Below are 23,605 nucleotides of genomic sequence, written 5' to 3'. Positions count from 1 at the left end.
TTCACGGCCTCAAACTCCTTCACACCGTGAATCTTGGCTGCAAACCCGTTTTTCTGATTCAATTGAGTCCCGGTAACATTCCTAAACTGAAAACAAGTGTTTTCCCAACACTATAAATAATGGTTTCGCTAATAAAATACATATATGTATTAATTGTATTAGGATCCCGTTGAGTGCCGCGTACATCAACTCGAGGGTCTTCACTCCCAATTTTCGCTGTCCTGGAGGAGAGCGTGAGATTTGTGAATTGATCTATTCGGGACTGACAATCCCACACATGAACTGCTAGCTACAGTTAGGCAGGCATGCCTGGGGTGACAAATGTCATTTATCCGACACTTGAAGAACGTCGTAAAGGTCACTAGGTCATATCAAACATGGTTATACGACTCACAATAGTATAAACTAATCTTATTTGTTTACGGGATTTCATTCTTCTTTAGTTTTATTTTATTAATAAAACTAGTTCATAATACAACTAGAGGATTCCAGGGATTTCAACTCATAGTTTTATTTTAAGTAATGAAACTACTATTCATACTGGTGGTAACCAAGGTTTTCAAACAGAACATCTTATACATTACTGGTGGTAACCAGGGTTTTTCATACAAAGGGTTTTCATTCAAAACAAGGTTATACAATACAGCTGGTGGTAACCAGACATATAAACTACTACATTATACATTACTACAGAACACAGTGATAAACATATACGTTAGAAACTATTGGATTTTCTTGGGAAGCATACTAACATTTTACAGATTCAATGACATGATTTTTCAATACAAAAACATGCTTATGAACTCACCAGCTTTATGTTGATACTCTTTCAAAACTGTTTGTATTCTCAGGAAATCAGTAGACAGGTACCTCGCACAGATTTTTGAGAAGACGGAGCGTATAGGGTCACGTCTTTTACTTTTGGTTATGCTTTTGATGTATAAAAACATGAATCAAACAGATGTAAATACCTTTTTATATATATTCAATGTAATGGTTGTGTTTACTTGATTACTATGGTACAATTGTTGTGATACTACATATGACGTCATCCACCCCCGAACGTTTCCACCGTTCCGGTTTGGGGTGTGACGTGGTTGTTGGATTTCAGAAAGGCTATATGCCGAAATGGTCCTGCCTCCCGACTGTCCTGTCTAGCTGATCATGAATTGATAGATCTTGAAGTAGACTTTAGGAATGTTGAGGAATCTAAACCCGTTGGATAATAGTTCCATGAAGTGTGAAATTAGACTAAGACTTAGCGTTATCTACATCTAGGTCTTTTGGAAAATGTGTAAGGTGAAGCTCTACCCGATTCACCAATCACCAGACACCTTGTCAGGTAAGTGTGTAGTTATCATCGAGAACATAATCCTTGTTTAAAAAGTATTAATATTATTAAGTAATATTAAATGTTCACCTGTATATCTGTGTTATGTGTTATTTGTATAAATAACATAATTGGATTAGAAATTGTCTTGGGAGTCGATTGCCTTTATTTATAAGTCTTGCCTTAAGTTTAAGAATATGACTTGTAAAGGTTGCTTAGTTCAAATTAAGTTTGACATCGACTAGGTCTCATAATTGGGGTAGAATGTGAGATCAGGATGAAGTAAAGTCCTCCTCTTTCTTGGATGACCAGAAATGGTGGGTCCAGGTCAGAAAACTAGAAAGTATGTATGGGTCATCGACAAGAGTAGATGACAACACTTGACTATTCTAGGCGGTTTAGTGAATTACGTTGCTAGTATGGACTTATAACCTATGGATGTAGATAAAATGGGATACCATATTTATCAAATCTCTGAATATTGGTTGCCTTATATGACTTACACTAGCCAAGGACACCCCTAGCTGCATAGTCAAACATATACTCAAACAATTCATCAGGTAAGGTGATTCTTCCAGATGATTGTCGAATTAGGATCTGTGAGGATTGGTTGGGTTGGGTAGTTGGTCTTAGGTCAAAATTTATATATATATATATATATATATATATATATATATATATATATATATATATATATATATATATATATATTATCTGACAACGTTGTTTGCAGGAATGATATTACTTATTATTATTAAGTTATTATGGGCTTGAAAACCCTATGCATCTCACCAGGTTTTCCTAAACCCGACTCACTTATTTTTATACATCATAGGTAGTGGAACCAAAGCTGATGTAGTCTAGTTAGGATGTTGAGTGGAATAAAGAGATGCGCCTGTAATAAGTAGTTTCACGACCTTTATATTTTACGCTGTAATGTATGTTTGAATATGAACGAATGACATCCTCAAGGTTTTAATAAAATAACTTTAGTTATCTTATAAATGTTTTGTTTAATCTGGGAGTTTTCGCATCTCAATTCACAAAGCGTAAAGAAAAATGTTTTAAATGATTTTGAAAAATAGGGGATATCACAGTTGGTATCAGAACATTAGTTCAAGCGAACTAAGAATTTAGGAAAATTCTAGACTTAAACTGCATTTTATTTTATTTTCTGTTTAAAAGATTATGCATTTGATACACAAAGCTAAAATAACTAGGGTTGACAAATGTTTATCACGTAAAACCAATCAACATGTTACCAACCGAACCAAGAATATTGGTAACCAATATGTTTGGTAGCCAACATGTTTGGTTGGTAGTACCATACCAATTGCGTATTCATTGTATGGTAGCGGTATAAAATTTTCAATATCATGGTAGTATTATACCAACCAATATATATATATATATATATATATATATATATATATATATATATATATATATATATATATATATATATATATAAACCAATATGTTTGGTAGCCAACATGTTTGGTTGGTAGTACCATACCAATTGCGTATTCATTGTATGGTAGTGGTACAAAATTTTCAATATCATGGTAGTATTATACCAACCAATATATATATATATATATATATATATATATATATATATATATGTGTGTGTATATATATATATATATATATATATATGTATATATACACACACACACACTAGGCGTGAGACCTGTGTACCACACATGTTTATTAAAAATAAAAGTTTAATATCAATATATAAGCATTAAACATTTTATAAAGTAATTGAAAAAGAAAGGAAATCAATGTGTTTGTAACATTTATGTAAATTCTATATGATAACCTTCCATGAATAGCAAGGTTGTAGAAATCCCTCGGCGGTGGACTGGAGTCAATGGATTAATCGGTTAGGCGGGGATTACTCGGGGTATTAATCGGGGACCATTAATTATTAAAAAAAATTATTAAAAATTTAATAAATATAACATTAATCCTAAGAATATAACATTATATATAACATTAATAAATATAAAATTATAACAATTCAACATTTCACAATAACAATAAATAAATAACAATTCAACATTTCACAATTATAAATTAAGTTATCAAAGAAACTGAGGCGACATCCTTTTTCAAAGGCATCTGCCTTCCTTGCTATTCGGCATACAAAAGCTTATGGTTTTTATTCACCAAAATCTTGACAACATCAATGTTGCCAACTGCAGTTTTTATCATCATAGTCTAGCTCATGGTTTGTAGAGGTTTCAAATGTTGAAGGCCTGGAATTGGATACTAATCAAGAGCAAAGTTAGGAATTAAGAAAAACATTCATCATATTGAACTCCTTAATAAACATTTATGTCTGCTTCCGCCAAGAACAACAATGAACTCTGTGAGGATTTTCATCAAACAACTTGTGTGCGTAAATCCTTCGAAATAGGTGTGAAGTCAGATTCAATTGATGTAGAAACATCCTATGACATTCAGTTGCATAAACATCCTATGACATTCAATTACAATGAACCTGAGAAACGGTAATCTCATAAAAGGTGTGAAATAGTTGTGAACTAGGTGTAAACTCAACCTTTACAATGAACCTGAGAAACAGATTCAATTACACAAACTTCGAAATAGGTGTGAAGTCGGAGACGATAGCTAACGCTTTGAGAACTCGGTAACGAATTACTTTAAGAGAAGACTCCCAACGCTTCGAGTACAGTTCCTGGAAACATCTTCGTGGCAGAAGATGATGGCAGAGGACTGAGCAGCAGAGACGATGGCAGAGGTCGGAGACGATGGCTACGGCGGCGAGCAGGGGAGGAGTCAGAGTCGTCCTCGTTGGAGGAGCCGGAGTTAGACTGAATGTGGTGGAATGGCAAAATCGAAAGGAACCCTAGCAACAATTGAGGAGTTGAACCACCAGTCGAAACCACCATTGAAAACCGATGCTCAAACCTTCAACCACCTGTTACGTGAAGTAAGAAGAAGCGAAGAAGAGATATTCAACCAACAGTCCCACATCCCACATCGCTGGTGGGGGGAAATAATAGGTAGCGATATTCTATAAAAAGGAGCGACAATCCCCTTCGAAACGTAAAAAAGATGTGCTTTGGGTTGTTCGCTCCATTGGGCCGACGACTTTAAAGTGGGCTGGAATCACTATTGGTGTCCGATATAGTCCAATTTGGATCGGTTTTGACCGATATTGACCAATGCCGATTAATTAACCGTCTAACACCTATTCGTAGGCGGTTGTAGGCCGCCAAGCGCCTAGACGCCGATTAATCGGCCGCCTAGACCGATTTTTACAACCTTGATGAATAGAATGAAAAACATCCATATATAACCCTAAATTCTAGAAATTTAATGTAAGAAGAAAATGAAAAACCCCGAAAAATGACAAGTAAAAAATAAGAAAAAAAAATAGAAAAAAGTCATGTAGCAAAATGAAAGAGAAAAAGACACGTGGCAAAATGAATTTGATTTATTATGTCATATAGAAATATCTTATAATGCATCATTTTTAGGAAAATTTTGTATAATTTGTTAACCGAAATTTCAGGGTCGTCAATTTGAAGACTGTAGCGGAAATTTCAATATTTAAAATTCCATCGTTATAATTTCAACATCGAATCGTTGATCTTTTTAATGGGGGGTTAAACATTTATTCGTGAAAATATCATAGACGGTTTAACTTTTCACAACCCCATAAATTAACAATTGATCTATTATGTAGAAAATTAACATGATGGTTGCCGGTAAAAACTAAAAATGCAAATTAACAAATAGAGAACAGAAAATATGGTCGATGTGTAAAATTCTTAACTGGTATTTAATGATTAAATATATTCATTTTTTAATTTGGTCGATGTGTAAAAATTTTAACTGCTATTTAACGATTAAATATATTCATATTTTAATAAGATTTAATAATGGTTATTGTTTACATATATACTGGAAGATTAGGAGTTTTAAATGCAAATATTGGAAATGATTTCATAGAATATCCCCTAAATCGATAAAGTACCAAAAGTTTTATATTTAACCTTTCAAATTTAGAATCTAATACATATATTGATTTATTTGAATTTTAAAAATCGAATTAATAGAGAAAAATATGTAAGGTTGTCATGTTGACACATGAGAATAAATGATAAATTTTTGAACCAATGCTCTAAAAAAATAACATGTGACACAAGCTATTTTTATTTATTAGGTAGTATAAAAGTATATATATATATATATATATATATATATATATATATATATATATATATATATATATATATATATATATATATATATATTTTAATATGTTTGTGTTTATGATTTAAAAGCTTTAATATTAGCATTTATCGTATTTATAAAGTTTAAAGTTTTAAATTCATATTGACGTGTCCAATTTTCCTTGCTTTAACTTATTAACTCATAGTAGAAATCAATAAAATCATTTTGGATCAAACTTTCAATCTCAACCACTACAAAACTCTCATTTACAAAACTTTATTTACGTCTCACAATGCTATAGAACACGGATATTGTCATTTACAACACCAACATACATATTGATATATACCATTACCAACATATATCAACCGATCTGATTGGTAGCTAAACAAATTGGTACCAACTATACTTAATATGATAGTGGTATCAAAATTTGTATACCAATTATAATTGGTTCGGTATACGGTTTAATGAAAAAATAATTTGTATTGTACCAATTTCACCCTAAAAATAACAACCATTCCTAGGATCGATGGAAAATAAAGTAGAATTACTTATTTATTTATTCTTTATATTATTTTTATTTATGTATTTTTTAAAAACGGAAGAATCACTTATTTATCATTGACAAAATAAATTCCTCTGTTTTATAATGCAATTTTGGACTCGAAAGATAAAAAGTCAACAAAAAACCACATGAGAATTGCAAAAGTATAAAAGTTTGACAAGGAAAGCAGCCCAAGAGTGTTAACATCTTTGACTTCTTTTTTCCAAATACGTGGCCATACAACCACATCTAATTATCCATGTAAATTATATGTTTGTCTTTATTTCATAAGAACATTGTTGATTGAAAGTTGTCTATTAAATTATAAAAGTTGAATTGTTATTTATATATTATAAATGTGATATAATAAAAGAGGTCCGTTATTAACATTAATACACTTTGGAAACCCTAAAAACCTACAAAATCAATAAAAATACATAGAAAAGAAATATTTTGAGATATCGAATTTGTTTTAACTTTAAAACCTAAAAATCACAGTTTTTTATATCCAAATTCGTTGAAAAAAAACTTGAAATTTTTTTTTATAAACAAAAAAAAAATCAGCGATTTTGAATAAAAGATTTTAATTTTTAGGTTTGTAAAATTTTTAAAAAAAAGATTAAATATCTTAAAATATTTTTTTATATATTTTTAGGGTTTTTAGTGTTTTTTTTTTTAAGTTTATGTATTTTCTATTGATGTTTTTCTCTCTCTGTATATATATATATATATATATATATATATATATATATATATATATATATATATATATATATATATATATATATATATATATATATATATATATATATATATATATATATTACTGATGAATCTTTGTTGTTGTCAAAACAGCCGTATTTTGTGACTTTTTCATGTCTTCTTTTTCACACAGAGTCATATGTAAAACCTTATTTTTCTACTCAAGAAACCAACTTAATTCATTTTATCAACATATATAAAGGCATTTACAATGATGAAAGTTGGTGTTGGTGGACGGTGGACGGTGGTGGGCGTGAAGATGGAGGTGTTCGTCGGCTCCTTTTAAAAATGGGTAGTCAGGCAACAAATAAGTCTCTGGCATGTTTACCTTCTCAGGGAAGTTATCTCAAATTGCTGTTTTGCTCCCTTATTTTCTTTATCTTAATAATTTTTTTCAACTATATTCAGAAAAAATACAATGACGAATTTTTGATAAGATTGATTTCATTCTTTCATCCATGATCACTCTCTTAATAGCAACCACACTAGCCAGAAAGATCTTGCTGAAAAATAATTCATCTGCTGAGAACCGTTTCTTTTTTTTTTTTTTGTCAGAATCCGGAGTACCATTCTCAGCCATACGTTTTGGGGTCAGGTAAAAAAAAAATAAAACTAAAGTATTTGACATTAATATACAAGAAATTATCAGAAAAGTCTTCATATTTTAGGAAAAATTACACTTTAATCCTAAGTTTTTTTAATATAAAAGTCTCGATTATTTTATTTTGACTCAAATTAACAAAAAATTTATTTTTTTCTTTTAACAAGAAATGACATATTATCGTGTTTTTTCAAATAATCGGGTCTTTTATGTTAAAAAAACATGGGAGTAAAGTGTAACTTTTCGGAAAATATTAGAACTTTTCTGACAATTTTCCAACATACAATTTTTTAAATCACCGTTCTAATTATATATTCTAATTAGAGGTATAATTGAGTCGAGTCAACTTGTAAGATACTCGAGACCGACTCGAAAAATACTCGAACGGTTCAAGTCGAGTCGAGCTATTTCAAGTATATATATATATATATATATATATATATATATATATATATATATATATATATATATATATATATATATTGCATTTTTTCAAAGATTCAACAGTGCAATTGGACGTGTCAAAAGGATTTGGTTCATATGGTGGTGTTTGGAGTAAAATTCTTTGATATAAAAACCAATTTTTTTATTTTATTTAAGCTTTCGTCAAACGTTTTATTCACACGTAAATAAACAACGTATTGGATTGTAATAAAACTCATTCATTATTTACATGTGGTTTTCGTTCTAAAAAATACATGTGAAACACTGAATTTACATTGTTTATCATAAATTAATTAGTTTATTGCATGTGAATAAAAAATTAGAAATTGTCACTATCTTTTTGATGAACATAATATTCTAAAGTTGATTGTTAATATTCGTTCTCTTATTCTCAGTTCTTTTATTTTCATTTGAACTTTTATATATATATATATATATATATATATATATATATATATATATATATATATATATATATATATATATATATAAAAGCAATAAAAGAAAGCATGTATAGTCAATCATGTTGCTTGATTTCCAAAATTTAATGAAACCAAAAGGTAGTGATCAACTGAGGCTGCATATATGAACAAAGAAGTCGAAATAGAAATTAAGACACGCAAAATTAAAGGGAAAGATGCAAAATTCATTCTTTCCACGTTGTTCTAATCTTCCGACAACGATTAACTTTCATATGATCATATACTACTACTGATCTCTTGATTGATTTGTTGGATCATAATCTTGCCAATATTGTGAAGGGCTTACACTTGATGAACTTCCCATATCCGTTGAAGATGAACTAGTACAATTCAAATCATTCATATCCGTTGTTGACATCCTGCGCTCATTAGCACCTTGAAGAAACTGTGTGTAATCAAGGAGATTTGGATATGTGCTCTGTGATGGAGGTCGAAGAGGAGGTGACTGATGAGAATTTGGTAGAAAAGTAGGTGGCATTTGTAATTGTGGACGAGTGATGAAATAACCTAATTCCGTCCTCCCTTGAACTCTTTCGGGGAAATTGAGCTTTGCTTTTGTTCCTTTAAACCGAAGAGCTGCCTCATCGTATGCAAGTGCTGCTGCTTCAGCTGTCTCAAATGTTCCTAACCACACTCTTGCCGCCTTTTGTGGATCGCGTATTTCAGCAGCCCACTTGCCCCAAGGTCTTTGCCTCACTCCTCTATAGTGTCTCCTCCTTTGGTTCCCTTCATTACATAAACAACAATTTAGGTTTTCCTAATTAAGCAAGTACTTTTATACATAAGTTCATTATTCTACGTACTAGGTTTTATCAACTAAATTTATAATCTCGAATCAAAATCATGAAGATCCACTACATTGAATTCTTAAACTGATGATGAAAAAAATTAGTTTACGACCTGGACAAAAGATGCAACGAGCCACAAGGCTTCCCATATATAGCAATATATGTATATGTATCTATAGAACGTTAAATCCTTTGGTACGTTCCCATTATGGTTATGAAGATGAATACATGATCGTATACTAGGTTTAATTAGAGCAAATCAAGATTACGTAAAGTGAACTGTACCAAAGATCTGTAATTTGAGTGATTGTACAATACAAATTGGTTAATTACATATGGACGAATTATATGTGGAGCAAACGGATTGAAGACAATAATGAAGATGATGGCTTCCTAATTAACACTTATCCATTTGGTCCTATATATCCCTTGGTGAACCCTAGTTGTATTAAGAAATTAAGTTAAATGGCTAGCCAAATAACTACACTTAATGTTACATAATAGCTAAAATGAGCCACGATATGGATGCCATACAATGAACTCAATTCAACTCTACCCACGTCATCATTACAATAACCAATCCTTAATTTTGCGACTACTTAATGGACAAGTGTAGAAAGTTTTACCTGGTTCTTGAACATGTTGTGCTTGGTTTGGGGTGAAGGAGATATCACTGCCACCGCCACCAGTGGTGGTAGTGGTACCGATGACCTGAGAAAGAGCAGATACGATGGCAGACATATCCTGTTGCGATCTAGGTGAGTAAACTGGGAATATGTCCGGTTCCTCATCTTGTTCGTATTCTTCTGGGTTGTCCTCCGATTCTTCGGCCGGAAGGGCCCTCTTCCCATATCTCTGGTGATCCACCTTGACCAGTCTTTAGAGAGCTTTAGAAAGAGAGAGAGAGAGAGAGAGAGAGAGAGAGAGAGAGAGAGAGAGAGAGAGAGAGAGAGAGAGAGAGAGAGAGAGAGAGAGAGAGAGAGAGAGAGAGAGAGAGAGATGTAAATGTAGGGTTTTAAGGAAAGAATTTATAGTTCTAGCGAGAGAAAAAATAACTTCTTCCACACGACTTTTGCTATGTAAGTTAAAATAACTTTTTACTCAACTATTAATTCTTTTAATGCTACGGAACACGTAAATCCATTTGTTTCTTCAAAACTGGAGCTCCTTAGGTTCTTGGATATTTAATATGTGTGGGGTATCGATCGTACGTTAGGTCAAAAATATCAATGTGTTAGAGTAATTTTTTTCAAACGGCCTCTAACCTACTTTTAAATTGTATATTTGTCTTAAAGAAACACTTTGAACCTTCAAATTACTAGTTAAGAGGCTTCTTTAATACCACTAATATATATATATATATATATATATATATATATATATATATATATATTACGTTGAGATTCCAAAAACATAAAGATTTTGGTATTCAACCTCATGCCACATATTATTCATTATTTGTTCTAAAGATCCGACTACTGACAACAACAGGGTATGCTTAATTATAAATAATTATATAACAGAGAAGTATAATCATATATAATTATACATGTATTCCTAATCATAAATGGTTATATATATATATATATATATATCAAAGAGATAATAAGGCTGGTTTTTTTTTTCTATTCTGTCCTAAATTTCTTTTTAAAAAAAATACTGTAGTTAATTGATAAATGTACATAAATAATAAATAGTGTTGTCGATGTATGTTTATTGTTTTTTTAACTGAATATATTATTGAATTTAAATAAATGACATTGTGTTTCAATTTGAATGATAAACAATAATCATATATTGAAAAGCCGTTTTATATTAAAATTGTTTATTTTTCTGAATTAGAAAACATTTAAAAAATAACATGGCTATTAGCTTAGTTTGAACATAATTTACAATAAATTCAAATAATAAAATTAAATTCAAACAATTAATACTTATATATATATATATATATATATATATATATATATATATATATATATATATATATATATATATATATTCTATTACATATAACATCTAATATAAACATTAATTTTATCATAGAGAGCAATCCAAATAAATTAAATATAAAATTATGACATAGTTTTAAGGATACTTAACTCACTTGCATTTTGTTAGCAAACTAAGAGCATCGAGATTATGACACTGTATGTATGTGTAGAAGTCAATTTTGTTTTGTTGTTTTTTGCTCAAAAACATGTTCACAAATGGTTTCAAACTCTCTAACAAATACTGATTATTATGTTATATAATAAGGATAAATTGCAAAAATCACACTAAATTTTAAAAAAAAAAAATTGATTTCAACATTGTTTTCTTTCACCATATTTTTTTTTAATTTTGACACTTATAAAACGATGTTACTAAAAAATGTCATGTCAACGCCATGTCGTCAAATACTTACATGTGTCGTTTCATTTCCTATTAGTTGATAATTTTAATGATCGTTCAAATGATAAACATTGAAAGAAATTGAAAAATATATCAAAATTTAACTTAGTTATGAAAAAATAATGTCGTAATTATAGAAAAGAAATAAAATAACGTCAAAATTAAATTTTACTAAAACTTAATTTTTTTTAATACAATTCACTAAAAAATCAACAAATGCTATTAAAAACAGTTACAACCGTGATGGTCTCACACCAACATTATCAAATGAGTTTTCGATTTTCATATAAGAAATTGCTTTAAATGAAGATATAATAATTTAATTTATTTAATGTCTTAGATGGGGTTTAGCCGACCTAAACTTTCTTTAAATGCCTTTTATCGTCTCCGAAACTCACATCTTACTTATCAATTCATTCTAGATTTTGACATAAGTTATAGAAACCCGTAAACAATTAATATAGTTAAATCGCTATAAGAAATATGGTCTATATCGACGGCACTACAGATAAGCCGGTCGTCGCCAAATTTTAGTTGTGACAAGATTTCGTTACCTTAGTTTTGTGCATGTTGTTAAAATGTTGTTGCTAGAGATTTCAATCTCAAGAGATTTGTCTAATAAAATATAGCCGGTATAGATATTTTTTACTTTCTTTTATTTAAAGCTAAGTAATGGCGATGAGGAGTCGGGTTAATTTTTAAATTTTTATTATTTCTTTTGTAATTATATGCTAAAACAATATAAAGTTCCGTTCGAATTTTCATATTTAGTACTCACACATTTAAATATTTAAATCTAATACAAAAATTCAAATTTCATACAAAATCATTCAGTGTTTATAATACTAAAACCTTCCAAAATTCAAAGCCAAATGAAAACACAATCGTTCAAAGTTCTAATACAAACACTAATTATTTTTTCCTCAATCCATTTTTTTAATATTTCCACAAATTTGTATCAAGATATAATAAGTATTTTACACTTTTCATTGTCCCATAGGTTAAAGAGCATCATTGGTGTAAATTGTCCTCCATGATAAAAATCATTAGACTTTATTGTTGTTGGATGTCATGTTTTTGCAACGATGATCGAACGGCTTGAAACGCTTTTGCCTTTGCCGGTGTTGTTGGATGTTCTTTTAGACGATTTTTTTTTAAATGAATATATTTGGTATGAACTTTTTAAATAAAAACAGATATGAAAATTCATAGAATTATGTTAAGTTGGGGATTCGATGGTTAGCAAAACAAAAAATCAATTTTGCAAGCAATTCGTGAATCCTTTAAGATGGTACTTCAAAAGATTTGGCATACATTAATTTTAGGAATTTAATGAACTTTGTGAGGGTTTCGCAAAAGCAATTTTTTGTTAGAAATAGCTATAGTTGGCTCATTTGTGAAGCTATTTTCGTGAATTAAGTGATATTTTGTGATTTCAAACTAAAAGCTTGTTTATTTAGTTATATATATGGCTTCTATTTATGCTCAATTCTTGGAATAGCTCTAATAGATATGTAACTATCTTCAAATTAAACTCCTAAAATAATTATTACTTAAAAAAAACAAATTGAGTAGAAACCTAATTATGACATAAAACTAAAGTTAACAAAAGTTAAGGGAGTAGGGTGCATGATACAATGAATGAGGTAGAGCTTAATTAACACATTTAAAATATATATTACTAAGCCTGTTTTTGTGAATATATATTTGAATATTGCACCTAGTTTTTTCACCTTTTTGTGTGACAAATTCCCTTTAAAAAGTTCATCAAACACCTTATTTTTACACAATAAAGTGTTGCGGGGATCCCCACAAGTTGGCTTAAAAAGTGTAAACTAGATGGTGTTGGTTACTTTCTTTACATTAATATTCTTTTCATTGATTGGACTAGGAACATGCTTCCAAGTTCAAAAGAGTTTAAGAAGTCTTAGAGCACTCTTCATGAACGAATACCATCGCATATTTATATATTATTATTATTATTTAATAACAGAGGTTTCTTAACGTTTTGACCATATAATTTTTTTTTTTTTGACTTTTAAGAACGTGCAAACAATTGCAAAAAGTACATTTATAGTGCGTATAAAGTTGGTTTATTGTATAGGTAGATCACTATTGTCGTAATATTTGTTAGGGTTTGGAGGAGAAGAATGTTTTTGTAATCAATAGGTAGGTTGGATTTGTTTGAAGGATCGTGTGATCACTTTCCAAATCTGATATTTCGATCCTATGTTTGGGTTATACGAAATCTGGATTATGAGGATAATCATTCAAGGAAAGGTTTGATATCAAGACACCGATATGTGACACAGACTAGGGTAGTGTTAAATGTTGATTTTATCCCGTCAGGGGCATTGCCGCTTGGACTCCGCAAGGGCATGTCATTTGATCGAATTGAAATCAACTTGTTTTATACAAGCGTGCATTCCGTACCTTCTGATTTGTTTAAAATTAAGACTTGAACTTCATTGGTATCTATAAATTCCATTACACTAGAATGAACGTGACACTAAAATCACAAACAATATTAACATGCTAATTGTTTATAAAAAAAATTTAAAAAAAAATATATATATAGACAAAGTTTGTAGCACATTCAAACGCCTCCCTGTAAGGACGTGATACTGACTACCATGTTGGTGACTTGAGTTAATATATATATATATATATATATATATATATATATATATATATATATATATATATATATATATATATATATATATATTCAAGATCATATAAGAAGGAAAATTTTGATAGAAAGATAAGAAATTTTTTTTCTACATATTTTTTTAGTGAACAAACAAAATTAATCATTAGATGATTCAAAAGTTAGATAATTCACAAGAAAAAAATTCTCAAAAAAACATTTTCATGATTCATTTTTAAGTAAATTAAGAAAAAATTAATTTTTATGACAATTTTAGTGAATAACAACAAAATCATTGTATAAATGAATCATTGAGATGTTTTTTTGAGAAATTTTTTTTTTTTTTGTGAATCATGTTATTTTTTATTCATCTGGTGATTCATTTGTTTTGTTCGTCAAAAAAATATGTAGAAAAAAAACTTATTATCTTCCTACCAAAAAAAATTTCTTACTGGATCTATATCCTATGTGTGAATCAGACACATATAGTTACATCTGAATCATGTTAAAAGCTCTTAGTGGAGAATGGAAAGGAAAAAAGAAAACGGAAAGTTTGTTGATTTAGCGTGGATTAAAACCTAACATGAGCTTGTGAGACTATTGAGAGAACCTTTGTGTGTGTATTAACTAAAGAAAAAAGAGACATGAACCCTAATTGTAGGAAGCCTAATCAACGCTGCCAAACATTGTCTTTAATACTTTACAGAAGGTGGGCCACTTGATGGAAACTGGATGCTCTATCTCTATCTGTATCTAGGTTACATATAATTTTGTTTGTTGTATATAACTATATATTGAGAGCCTAATCGCATTCAATGTTTAAACAGGAAAAAAAATAGCACACAATAATTGAAACATATAGGTTGATGCTTTTTATATTTATATGTTTTTTTTAGATTACATAATCAAAGATGATATGACTTATAAAATTGAAATTAAGGACAAGTACAAATGCATACAATTGTAGCTTCATCTACCTCTTGAAATTAATAACCTAGAACATAAGGATGAAGGACCAATTATATGAGAAAGAAAGTGTCAGATGATTTATTTGTCTTTTTAGATCATATAAAATGAAAAAAAAATGTTATATTTTATTGATTTTGAAACTATATTTTGTTAGGACATAATGCTACCAGTGGGTAGTTAATGCTATTACATTTACTTCTTGATAAGTTTTATTATCTTTATATTTTTTATTTCATAACAACTTATACCGATTGATAATTGATTTGTGTCTTGTGAAAAGATATTTTAATTTGTTTGGGTATTTCCAAGTAGAGATGTAATCAATCTCACTTTTAATATAACTTTGTATCAAAACTCAATTTTTATTTATGAGTCGAAAGGTCGCCGTTGCTCACTGTTTCACGTCTATCTCTACACATTTTCTTAAGTTTTTGCTATCCATTGATGCCATGTTTGTGAGAAAAAAAAAAGTTCAATTTTGACAAATGAGCATGCCACTTCATCAAAATTGACACGTCATCATGTCACGTCAGCAGACAACCAGATCGATCGGTCAAGTTGTCAGAATTATAAAAAGTTAGAAAACATGATATCAAATTTGAAAAAAAAAAACACGGTGTCAAATTAAAGTTTTGATATAAATATAATGACTTTTGTGCTATTTACCTCTTCTATTATCATTGTGCACATCTTTTGTTTGTTTGATAACCAATTGCATATTCATTTTTTATGATATTCCAAAAAGTAAATATAAGAACCCTTTGGATATAAGATAATCAATAACATTTGACTTGATTTCTGATTTCTAATAGTTACCAACTTTGTAGACCATTAAAATAACAAAGAACTCCTTTGTATTGGATATTTTATAAGTTTTTCTTAAATAGCTTTAAGTGGTGAGGTTTTTACTAAAAACGGTAAATGTTATGTACGAAAATAAAAAATAAAAACATGATAATTCTGGAAACCTGGTTGACCTAGCGGTTGAACCGGCCGAACCAGAAATCAATCATTAAACCGTTTCAACTAAAAATCTGATTTTTAAAACATTGGTTAGAACAAGTGTACAGGAACATGCATATTGAAAGGTAGTTTAAAAAAACAAAAAAAGGGAAAGGTAGTTTAAAAAAACAAAAAAAAAAAGGAATGTGAATTTAAAAGTAAGACATGGATCTATGTTCAAATATCCACAAAAACAAAACCCTTTAAACCTAATATAATACAAGAAAACAACCATAAAATCACGCAAAAGTGTTCAACACAGTTTCTTTCTCTCTCTGGCAACCACGCACATGATTCTAACTCATAAACAATTTTGTTGTTCGGTTCCATGTCAACCTTTCTATGCCCATGATATGGTCTAGTCTGGTTGGCGGCTACTTTTGATGGTTTTAACAAAAAAAAAAAAAAAAGCGATGGGCCCACCAAAAATAAGGAATAAGAAAGGGATGATGCATGGTGTGGTTTGGCAATTGATACCATGGAACATCCATGGTGGAAATAAGAAGATAAAAGATTGTACAAAGAATAGGATGAAAGGAAGGAAGGCGTTGAGATTTTACAGTGTTGTTGTTGTAGGTGGTGGTGGTGGTGTTGGTTGAATGCCATTGTTTCTCATGTAAGTTAAGAATTGTGAAGGTAGTTCTGCCAAAAGCGATTGAACAACCGAAATCCCTCCACCTGTAAATCAAGAATAAAAAAAACCTTGTATTTACTATTTAGGCAAATTATGACCTTAAGAATAAACGGTTAGATGCAAGAAATTGAAACTTACTTTCACTTATTTGTATTTAGGCAAATTATGCCCTTAAGACTTAAGAGTTAAATGCAAGAAATAGCAACTTACTTTCCTTTATTTGTATTTAGGCAAACTGACATTAAAAATTAAGGGTTAAATGAAATAAATAGCAACTTACTTTCCTTCATTTATTTGTTTATCATCCTACTTTCATTTCTTTCTATTACATTTTTCTACTTTAAAGAAAGAGGTTGCATATTATGTTACCTTGTACATCCCTAAATGGAACAAACTGGACAATATCACGTGATGCAAATTGACCTGTTGAGCTTTCAAGTTTCTCGCCTTTATCCGCATCCAATATCTGATGCATACGTACAAAAATAGACTTGTTTCATAAATAAATTATGAATGACTAATATACATTGAATATGATTTCAAAAACTAAAATATTAAAACAAAAATCTATTTTTTTTTTTAAATATTAGTACCTCCATCTCCTTAAAGTCGGCTCCACCAACACCAACAATAAGGATTGACAATGGCAGATCGGATGCCTTGACAAGGGCATCTTTTGTTTCCTGTATATCTGTTATCACTCCATCCTGTAATGTTGCCAGTGAAATCATTTAAAAAAAAAAACTAAAAATTTTCTGATCAACATATTTTTTGAAATGTGATGAATAATGATGCATACCGTGATTATTAATAAAACAAAATACTTGTGTTCATTAGCTGCCATTGATTGACTTGCAATATTGGCTGCAGCAATAATTACAGGTCCAAATAGGGTTGGCCCTGCAAGTGAAACATTAGACAGGGCACTTTCATATGCCATCATAATTCCTGGGATCCCTGACACCTGCCAATACAAGACTTACACAATCAAAATGCATAAATAAGTGATTAGAACAAAATTATTTGCAAAAAAAAAAAAAAAAAAAAATTACAGTTGGGTTGGCACTGCTTCCATTTAGGTTAAAACAATGATTGACAGGACCATCAATTGGGCGTGCTCCAAATCCCCATGAAGGAAACAGCTTGTCATAATCATAATACTGCAGTACATCTCCAACCTCTTGTATTGCCTATCGTTTTACAAGTTTAGATTGAATAATAATAAATTAATATTTAATAATAATAAAGTTGGTTCTCACTTTCTGATATGCGTTTGGACGTCCAGAATGGTCAATATAATGTAACGAATCGGGCAGGCGAGGGTTTCCATTTGAAGCTGGAAACAGAATTTCACAAGTTGAGAAGATAATTAAGTAATTAATACACATTATGATATTATTTATAATCAAAATAACAATGATACCTGTGAAATCAATGGCCACCATGAAGTTTAATTCACATCCACCAGACAAGTAATCCAGGAAGGAATGATGAACACTTTCACAGAATTTCTCCACAAAAAGTTGACTCTTTAGCACCTGCACCAAAATTACAGTCAAGGGTAAGACGAAAGCACAAATACACACATACATGTAGAGAGATATGGAAGGGCAGTTTGGACCTTTGTTTGAGAATCTTTTCCAACAGTAAAGGGTAAAAACAACTTCTCTCCAATCCCATTAGAAGATAACTTCTCTAAATCCGCAAGTGACTTTTGAACGCGCCTGAATGACCCAAAAATTTATAAAATATAAATATAAAGCAAAATCAGTATTTATATTTTAATTTAAATATATATGAAATCGAAATTAATGATAGTCTCTTACCCAAGCAAATCATGCTTTCCATTACCGTTAAAATTAAAGCACTCAATAACCAGTGGACTGTCCTGCATACATTCAAATAAAACAAAAACAAAAATCAATGTCTTTACTGTCATACGTTTATAATATATATATATATATATATATATATATATATATATATATATATATATTAATGTATACATACTGTTTATACCTTACTGCCAACTTGTGATATGTTCAAAAAAATCGGTTTCCAGACAGGTTTTAAGTTGTTTTTTAGAACCTCTGTTCTGCAAATTGGAACTGTAGTCCCACTCTCTGTGTATTTTGAAATTACTAGAAAAGGGTCCTGAAAAATAATATAAAAATGAGTGAAATTTATTTATAATAATCCAGGAACAGAATAAATGGTTATAAGGTCGTTACACTTTTGGAGAAAAAATCCTTATTTTCTAAATCTGTGCACTTTAATATCAACTCTGCTGTAGTTTTGGAGACAACTTCTTCTTCTGCGTGAATGGTGAGCTGTCCAAGTTTTTTATGAGTCGACTCAGCAGACTCTGCAATGCTCACAAGCTCTAAGGTGCACGCGCGCTTTGAATTAGCCACTATCTACATTGAAATAAAATCATCCTTAAAAGTTGACACGTGTCATCGACAATTAATATACTCAATAAACAAATATCAGATGTTGCAAAAAAAAGGCCTGAAATGTGCAAATTGATAAAGAGTGAATACCTGAGACAATGCACAAGTGGCCTCACCCAAATATTGCTGATCATCTAACTTAAGTGTCTGCATGCAAAACATAAAAATAGTCATTATGGTACTTGATGGCAATTATAATCTACTTCAAATCATATTTTTGTTGACAAAATAAAACTATGTTGATGACTGACAAGTAATGGTGTTTTATAGTTCTCAAAAGAGTTAGTTGAGGACAATATTATGTGATGTACCTTTATGTCTGGGCTATGAAACTGAGTGTCAACATCATAGACACGGAACCTATGATATGAGACAATTACTTGTGTAACTAAAGATGATAAAGATGTGTGTATTTGTAAGAAAATAGAAGTATGAGGTATTGTCACTTACAAAAGTGTTTGAACCATCTCAAAATAATAAGTAATTTTAATTTTTGTGATCCATTTGGGATTTAATGAATTTAGAACAACTTCTGTTCGTCCAAGCTCCTGCAAAGAACCATCTTTTCCTTTGGTATATACAATTGCCATAGGATCACTCTATATACAGAGAGCACACATATGTTAGATATTTATCAAAGAGCTTGATAATCTTAAAAGTGCATTGAAATTAGGGCTTATTAACACATGCCATGAAAGTCCTTGTAAGAAGTGAGAAACTTACCTTGGAAAGCACATCCCTGTCACGCAAGTCTGAAGCAGATAAGGATAGCTGCAAGAATTTCTTAATAACATCAGTACAATAAATGCTTAAGGTAATCAAGCAAACTAATTTAATTATTACACCCAATGCAAAGCCAACTATGCTCTTTAAACCTACAACTACTGAAAATGAACATTGAGATAATGATTGCATCAAGATTATTAGAAGTGATCAACTGCTCATGTTGCTACTTTATAAACCACAACATAGATAACCTGATCCTCAGCTTGCTATATAAAACCTCAATGTGCATCCAACCAATTTATCTTATCTTATCTTTCAACTAGTGTAAAGAATAAAGACTTAAAAGTCGAGTAATCAATCAAGAAACTCAAATCACTTTCTTAGAATATGACTAATTACGAAATAACATTAAGATCTCTTAGGCATCGAGAGCATCGATTAGCACTCAGAACTTTTATCATAAGTTCGTAAGATTTATTTTGTATTACGGATTATAACAACAAAATACATTTTTCATTGCTGGCCAGTAATGTCAATAGGCATCCAAAATCTTAATTTGAATAACAAATTTAACAATAATAAAGAAATACATCGAAATCGGTGAATACAAACTATATAATTAAAATAAACGAATGTTCTGGTGAGAGAATTGTACAAGAGAGAGAAAGCACCTCGATCTGAGAGAAGAGGCCATGGTAGCCGCGAGATTTGAGAAACCCGTCGACGGCGTCGTTAGAACCACGAGTATCGTGAGCAGAAGAAGTGCCTCCAACGGCAAATTGACTATGGCCACCGCCGGAAAAGCAATTGCCCATGGAACGCCGGCGGGATGAAAGGATAGTGGTAGTAGACGGAGCAAGAAATTGAATTGAAATTGCGAAATGTTGACACTTGACAGAGAGAGAGACGAGAGAGAAAGGGGGAATCTTACAGTTAAGCAAATGAGCGGACCCACTTGTTAATATAAGTTTGCCTTCGATGAATTTTTTTAACATTGTTGGTAACGTGATCGGCGGTTCAATAACGGCTTAAAATAGGTATGAATTAACATTGATTTTTTTTTTTTTCAATGTCAAATAATTATTTTTTCAGGTTAACACCTTCTTATTAGCCAAGTGGGCTAGCCCGGCTAGGTTGATGCGTCGAATAAAAAAGATTAATCCTGACCGGTAGGTGTGAGCGTTATTAAGAAAATGACAAAAAAACGGCGTTAATGGAAGTGATGGTGGTAACGGGTAGCAACGCGCAAACGTATAACATCTAATAACATGGATGGGGACAGTGTTCTTAGGCGTTATTTGGTGTTATTAGGTGCAATAACGGGAGTGGGCAAGCAACCTAATAAGAACTAATATTTTAGGGTACTTTGCACGCAGTGATAAATTATAAAAAAATTAGATAAAACCGTAAAAAAATGGTCATATGTTATGTAACTTTTCTAAGGCTTAGCCCAAACTTCGATTTTTTTGGCTTCGTAATCCCTTTGAACTAGTTTTATTGTGGATTCGGTCCCTTAGCAATTAAAATGACTTTAATATCTTTGGGTTATTTATTTTCTATTTTCTTTCATTTTTTAAATCAAATACTTATTTATTTATTTAAACAATAAAAAAAATAAGATTGTCCACCTCTCTCTCATACATACATACACACTTCCTCTTCTTCCTTGCCGGTTAAAGAAACACATTAAAGATTAAACAAACAATTTACAGATACATACACATACTTCAAATCATAAAAAAACACACACTTGAAACTCAAAAAAACTCACACAACTACAACTCAAAACACACATAAACCTACTTTTAAGTTTTAACTCGAACACACACATACGCAAGAGCGTATACCACGAATGACCCAGATGAATCACAAAGAACAGTAGGGAAAACATAGCCATGGGATCCATGATCAGTTTTAGGATCCAGATGAAGAAGAAGATTTGCGAGATTTTCTTTTGAACATCATCAGTCTATTTGAGATCGATTTTATTCAACATCGATCTGGGCCTCTCTCGGATCGTCTCCAACACAACCATCATCGACATCAATCTCCATTATGTGAAAATCGAGAATCAATATTATATGCATAGTTTCAGTTACTCCGATGGAGAAATAAACCTAGATCTTGCAATGAAAAATCGTCATTAGATGTTGGTTAAAGTTGGTGGCTCCAATGGAAGTTTTTCGGTAGTTCTCATATCTAGCTTTAGATCCAAGAACCGAAATCCGGCGTGGGTTTTTCTTGTTTGTCTTCAAATATATGGGTTTTGTTTGTAACATCTCGATTCTCACGTATGAGAATTTTCATTAAAAAGGCAAATTTTTCCTTGGAACTCGTCGAGTTGATGGCCTCAACTCGACGTGTTCAAAGTTTTGGGTCGCGAATTTTTTTTGACCAACTCGACGAGTTGGTGGCTGAATATGAAACCCTAATTTTTAGGGTGTTGCACCCTATTTAAAGGCCTTAAGTCCTATTGTTGGCCACCCTAATCACCTCCTCTATCCAGAAACCCTAGAATTCGTGCATCTTACCCCAAGTTGAGTGTGTGAGCTTATAAGTTGCTTCTGTTGGTCTCATTTTTTTAAGAGCTTGAAGTTGGTGGTGCCTAGCTTGAAGGGGGAAGCTATAGATCCAGAATATCCTTGAGTTTAGCTACTCTTTTGAGGTAAAAAGTCGAAAACTTGCTTATTTATTGCTTAGATCTCTTTCTTGGAAGTTTATTGTCATATTTGGCTCATTTTTTGGATTGTTCATGGGTTGAGTATTTCATGAAGTTATCACTTCAGATATGGATGTCTTATTGCCTCATTGGACTTAAAGTTGCAAGCTTTAGCAAGTTCTAGGCCTCTTTCATGCTCTATGTCCCTTATTAATCCTTTATTGAGTCTTGGAGCCTCTTTGTGTCATGCATGGATGTAAAGTTAGCAACTTTACGTGGGTTTCCAACCCTTGGGTGTCAGATCTACATTTTAAAGCATTAGAATCGTCAAGAAGGGGCTGAATGTGTTAAGACTAGGAAAACTCGACGAGTTGTCCTGACAACTTGGCAAGTTAGCTAGGGTTTTCCCGCTTATCTGGATACTAAAGGAACTCGATGATTTGGTAGGTGCACTCGACGAGTTGGGTCAACATGGACTGTTGACCTTGACGGTTGACTTTGACTTTGACTATGGTTGACCGAGTTGAACTTTGAGGGCATTTTGGGTATTTCAGGGTTTTGATATAAATGTTCATGGTGGTTGTAGGCATTTGAGTCTGAAGCCGAGTTTTCGGAGTGGATTTACCGGTTCAGCACTACTTGTGAGGTGAGTGTTCCTCACTGTACTTGTTGGGTCGAAGGCACCAAGGTCGGCCCTTTCGGATTGTTATCCTGATTATTGCATGATTGAGTTTGTAGTGATCTGTTAGATCTGTATCCTGATAATAGGATGATGCTATGCTTAGTGATCTGTAAGATCTGTCTATTTGTCTGATTGACTGGTTGTATGTTTAACTGTTATGCATATGTCGACATGTTATGTGTGGTTGGGTTGAGGTGGACCTGCTTTGTGCTGAAGCCCAACAGACCCAGAGCGTTCGGATAGACTGAAGGCCAGTAGGGTGTACCAGTC

At 31.3% G+C, this 23,605-nt stretch overlaps 2 protein-coding genes across 2 annotated transcripts; both read right to left on the bottom strand.

Annotated features, from left to right (window-relative positions):
- Positions 1 to 8,431: 8,431 nt before the first annotated feature.
- Positions 8,432 to 10,071, bottom strand: LOC145115624 (ethylene-responsive transcription factor ERF114-like). The gene is made up of 2 exons (XM_079051964.1): positions 9,793 to 10,071; positions 8,432 to 9,104 (listed from the first exon to the last, which is right to left on the bottom strand). Exons 1-2 carry the CDS (start codon positions 9,905 to 9,907, stop codon positions 8,605 to 8,607), a joined length of 615 nt encoding a protein of 204 aa, XP_078908090.1. The 5' UTR covers positions 9,908 to 10,071; the 3' UTR covers positions 8,432 to 8,604.
- A 6,229-nt stretch (positions 10,072 to 16,300) lies between these two features.
- On the bottom strand, positions 16,301 to 20,914 carry LOC145115520 (protein BONZAI 1-like). Its single transcript, XM_079051814.1, has 16 exons — positions 20,666 to 20,914; positions 19,992 to 20,039; positions 19,719 to 19,867; positions 19,580 to 19,628; positions 19,359 to 19,415; positions 19,047 to 19,232; positions 18,835 to 18,969; positions 18,642 to 18,703; positions 18,437 to 18,539; positions 18,239 to 18,353; positions 18,075 to 18,151; positions 17,868 to 18,005; positions 17,615 to 17,779; positions 17,409 to 17,522; positions 17,185 to 17,281; positions 16,301 to 16,859 (listed from the first exon to the last, which is right to left on the bottom strand). Exons 1-16 carry the CDS (start codon positions 20,807 to 20,809, stop codon positions 16,738 to 16,740), a joined length of 1,761 nt encoding a protein of 586 aa, XP_078907940.1. The 5' UTR covers positions 20,810 to 20,914; the 3' UTR covers positions 16,301 to 16,737.
- Positions 20,915 to 23,605: the final 2,691 nt, after the last annotated feature.

Source organism: Lactuca virosa, chromosome 5, assembly GCF_052849685.1.
Source record: "Lactuca virosa cultivar CGN04683 chromosome 5, Lactuca_virosa_CGN04683_v6, whole genome shotgun sequence".
Classification (NCBI taxonomy): domain Eukaryota; kingdom Viridiplantae; phylum Streptophyta; class Magnoliopsida; order Asterales; family Asteraceae; genus Lactuca; species Lactuca virosa.
This window is presented reverse-complemented; position numbering and strand designations above follow the sequence as displayed.

Bases quoted from the DNA above. Each gene is read 5' to 3' on its own strand.
- LOC145115624 (XM_079051964.1), bottom strand. From the start codon at position 9,907: ATGTCTGCCATCGTATCTGCTCTTTCTCAGGTCATCGGTACCACTACC. The intron at 9,105-9,792 runs GTAAAACTTTCT...TATGTAATGAAG, and splicing joins ACAACATGTTCAAGAACCAG to GGAACCAAAGGAGGAGACAC.
- LOC145115520 (XM_079051814.1), bottom strand. From the start codon at position 20,809: ATGGGCAATTGCTTTTCCGGCGGTGGCCATAGTCAATTTGCCGTTGGA. The intron at 18,006-18,074 runs GTGAGAACCAAC...GTAAAACGATAG, and splicing joins GTCCAAACGCATATCAGAAA to GCAATACAAGAGGTTGGAGA. The intron at 17,523-17,614 runs GTATGCATCATT...GCAACATTACAG, and splicing joins TTGTTTTATTAATAATCACG to GATGGAGTGATAACAGATAT.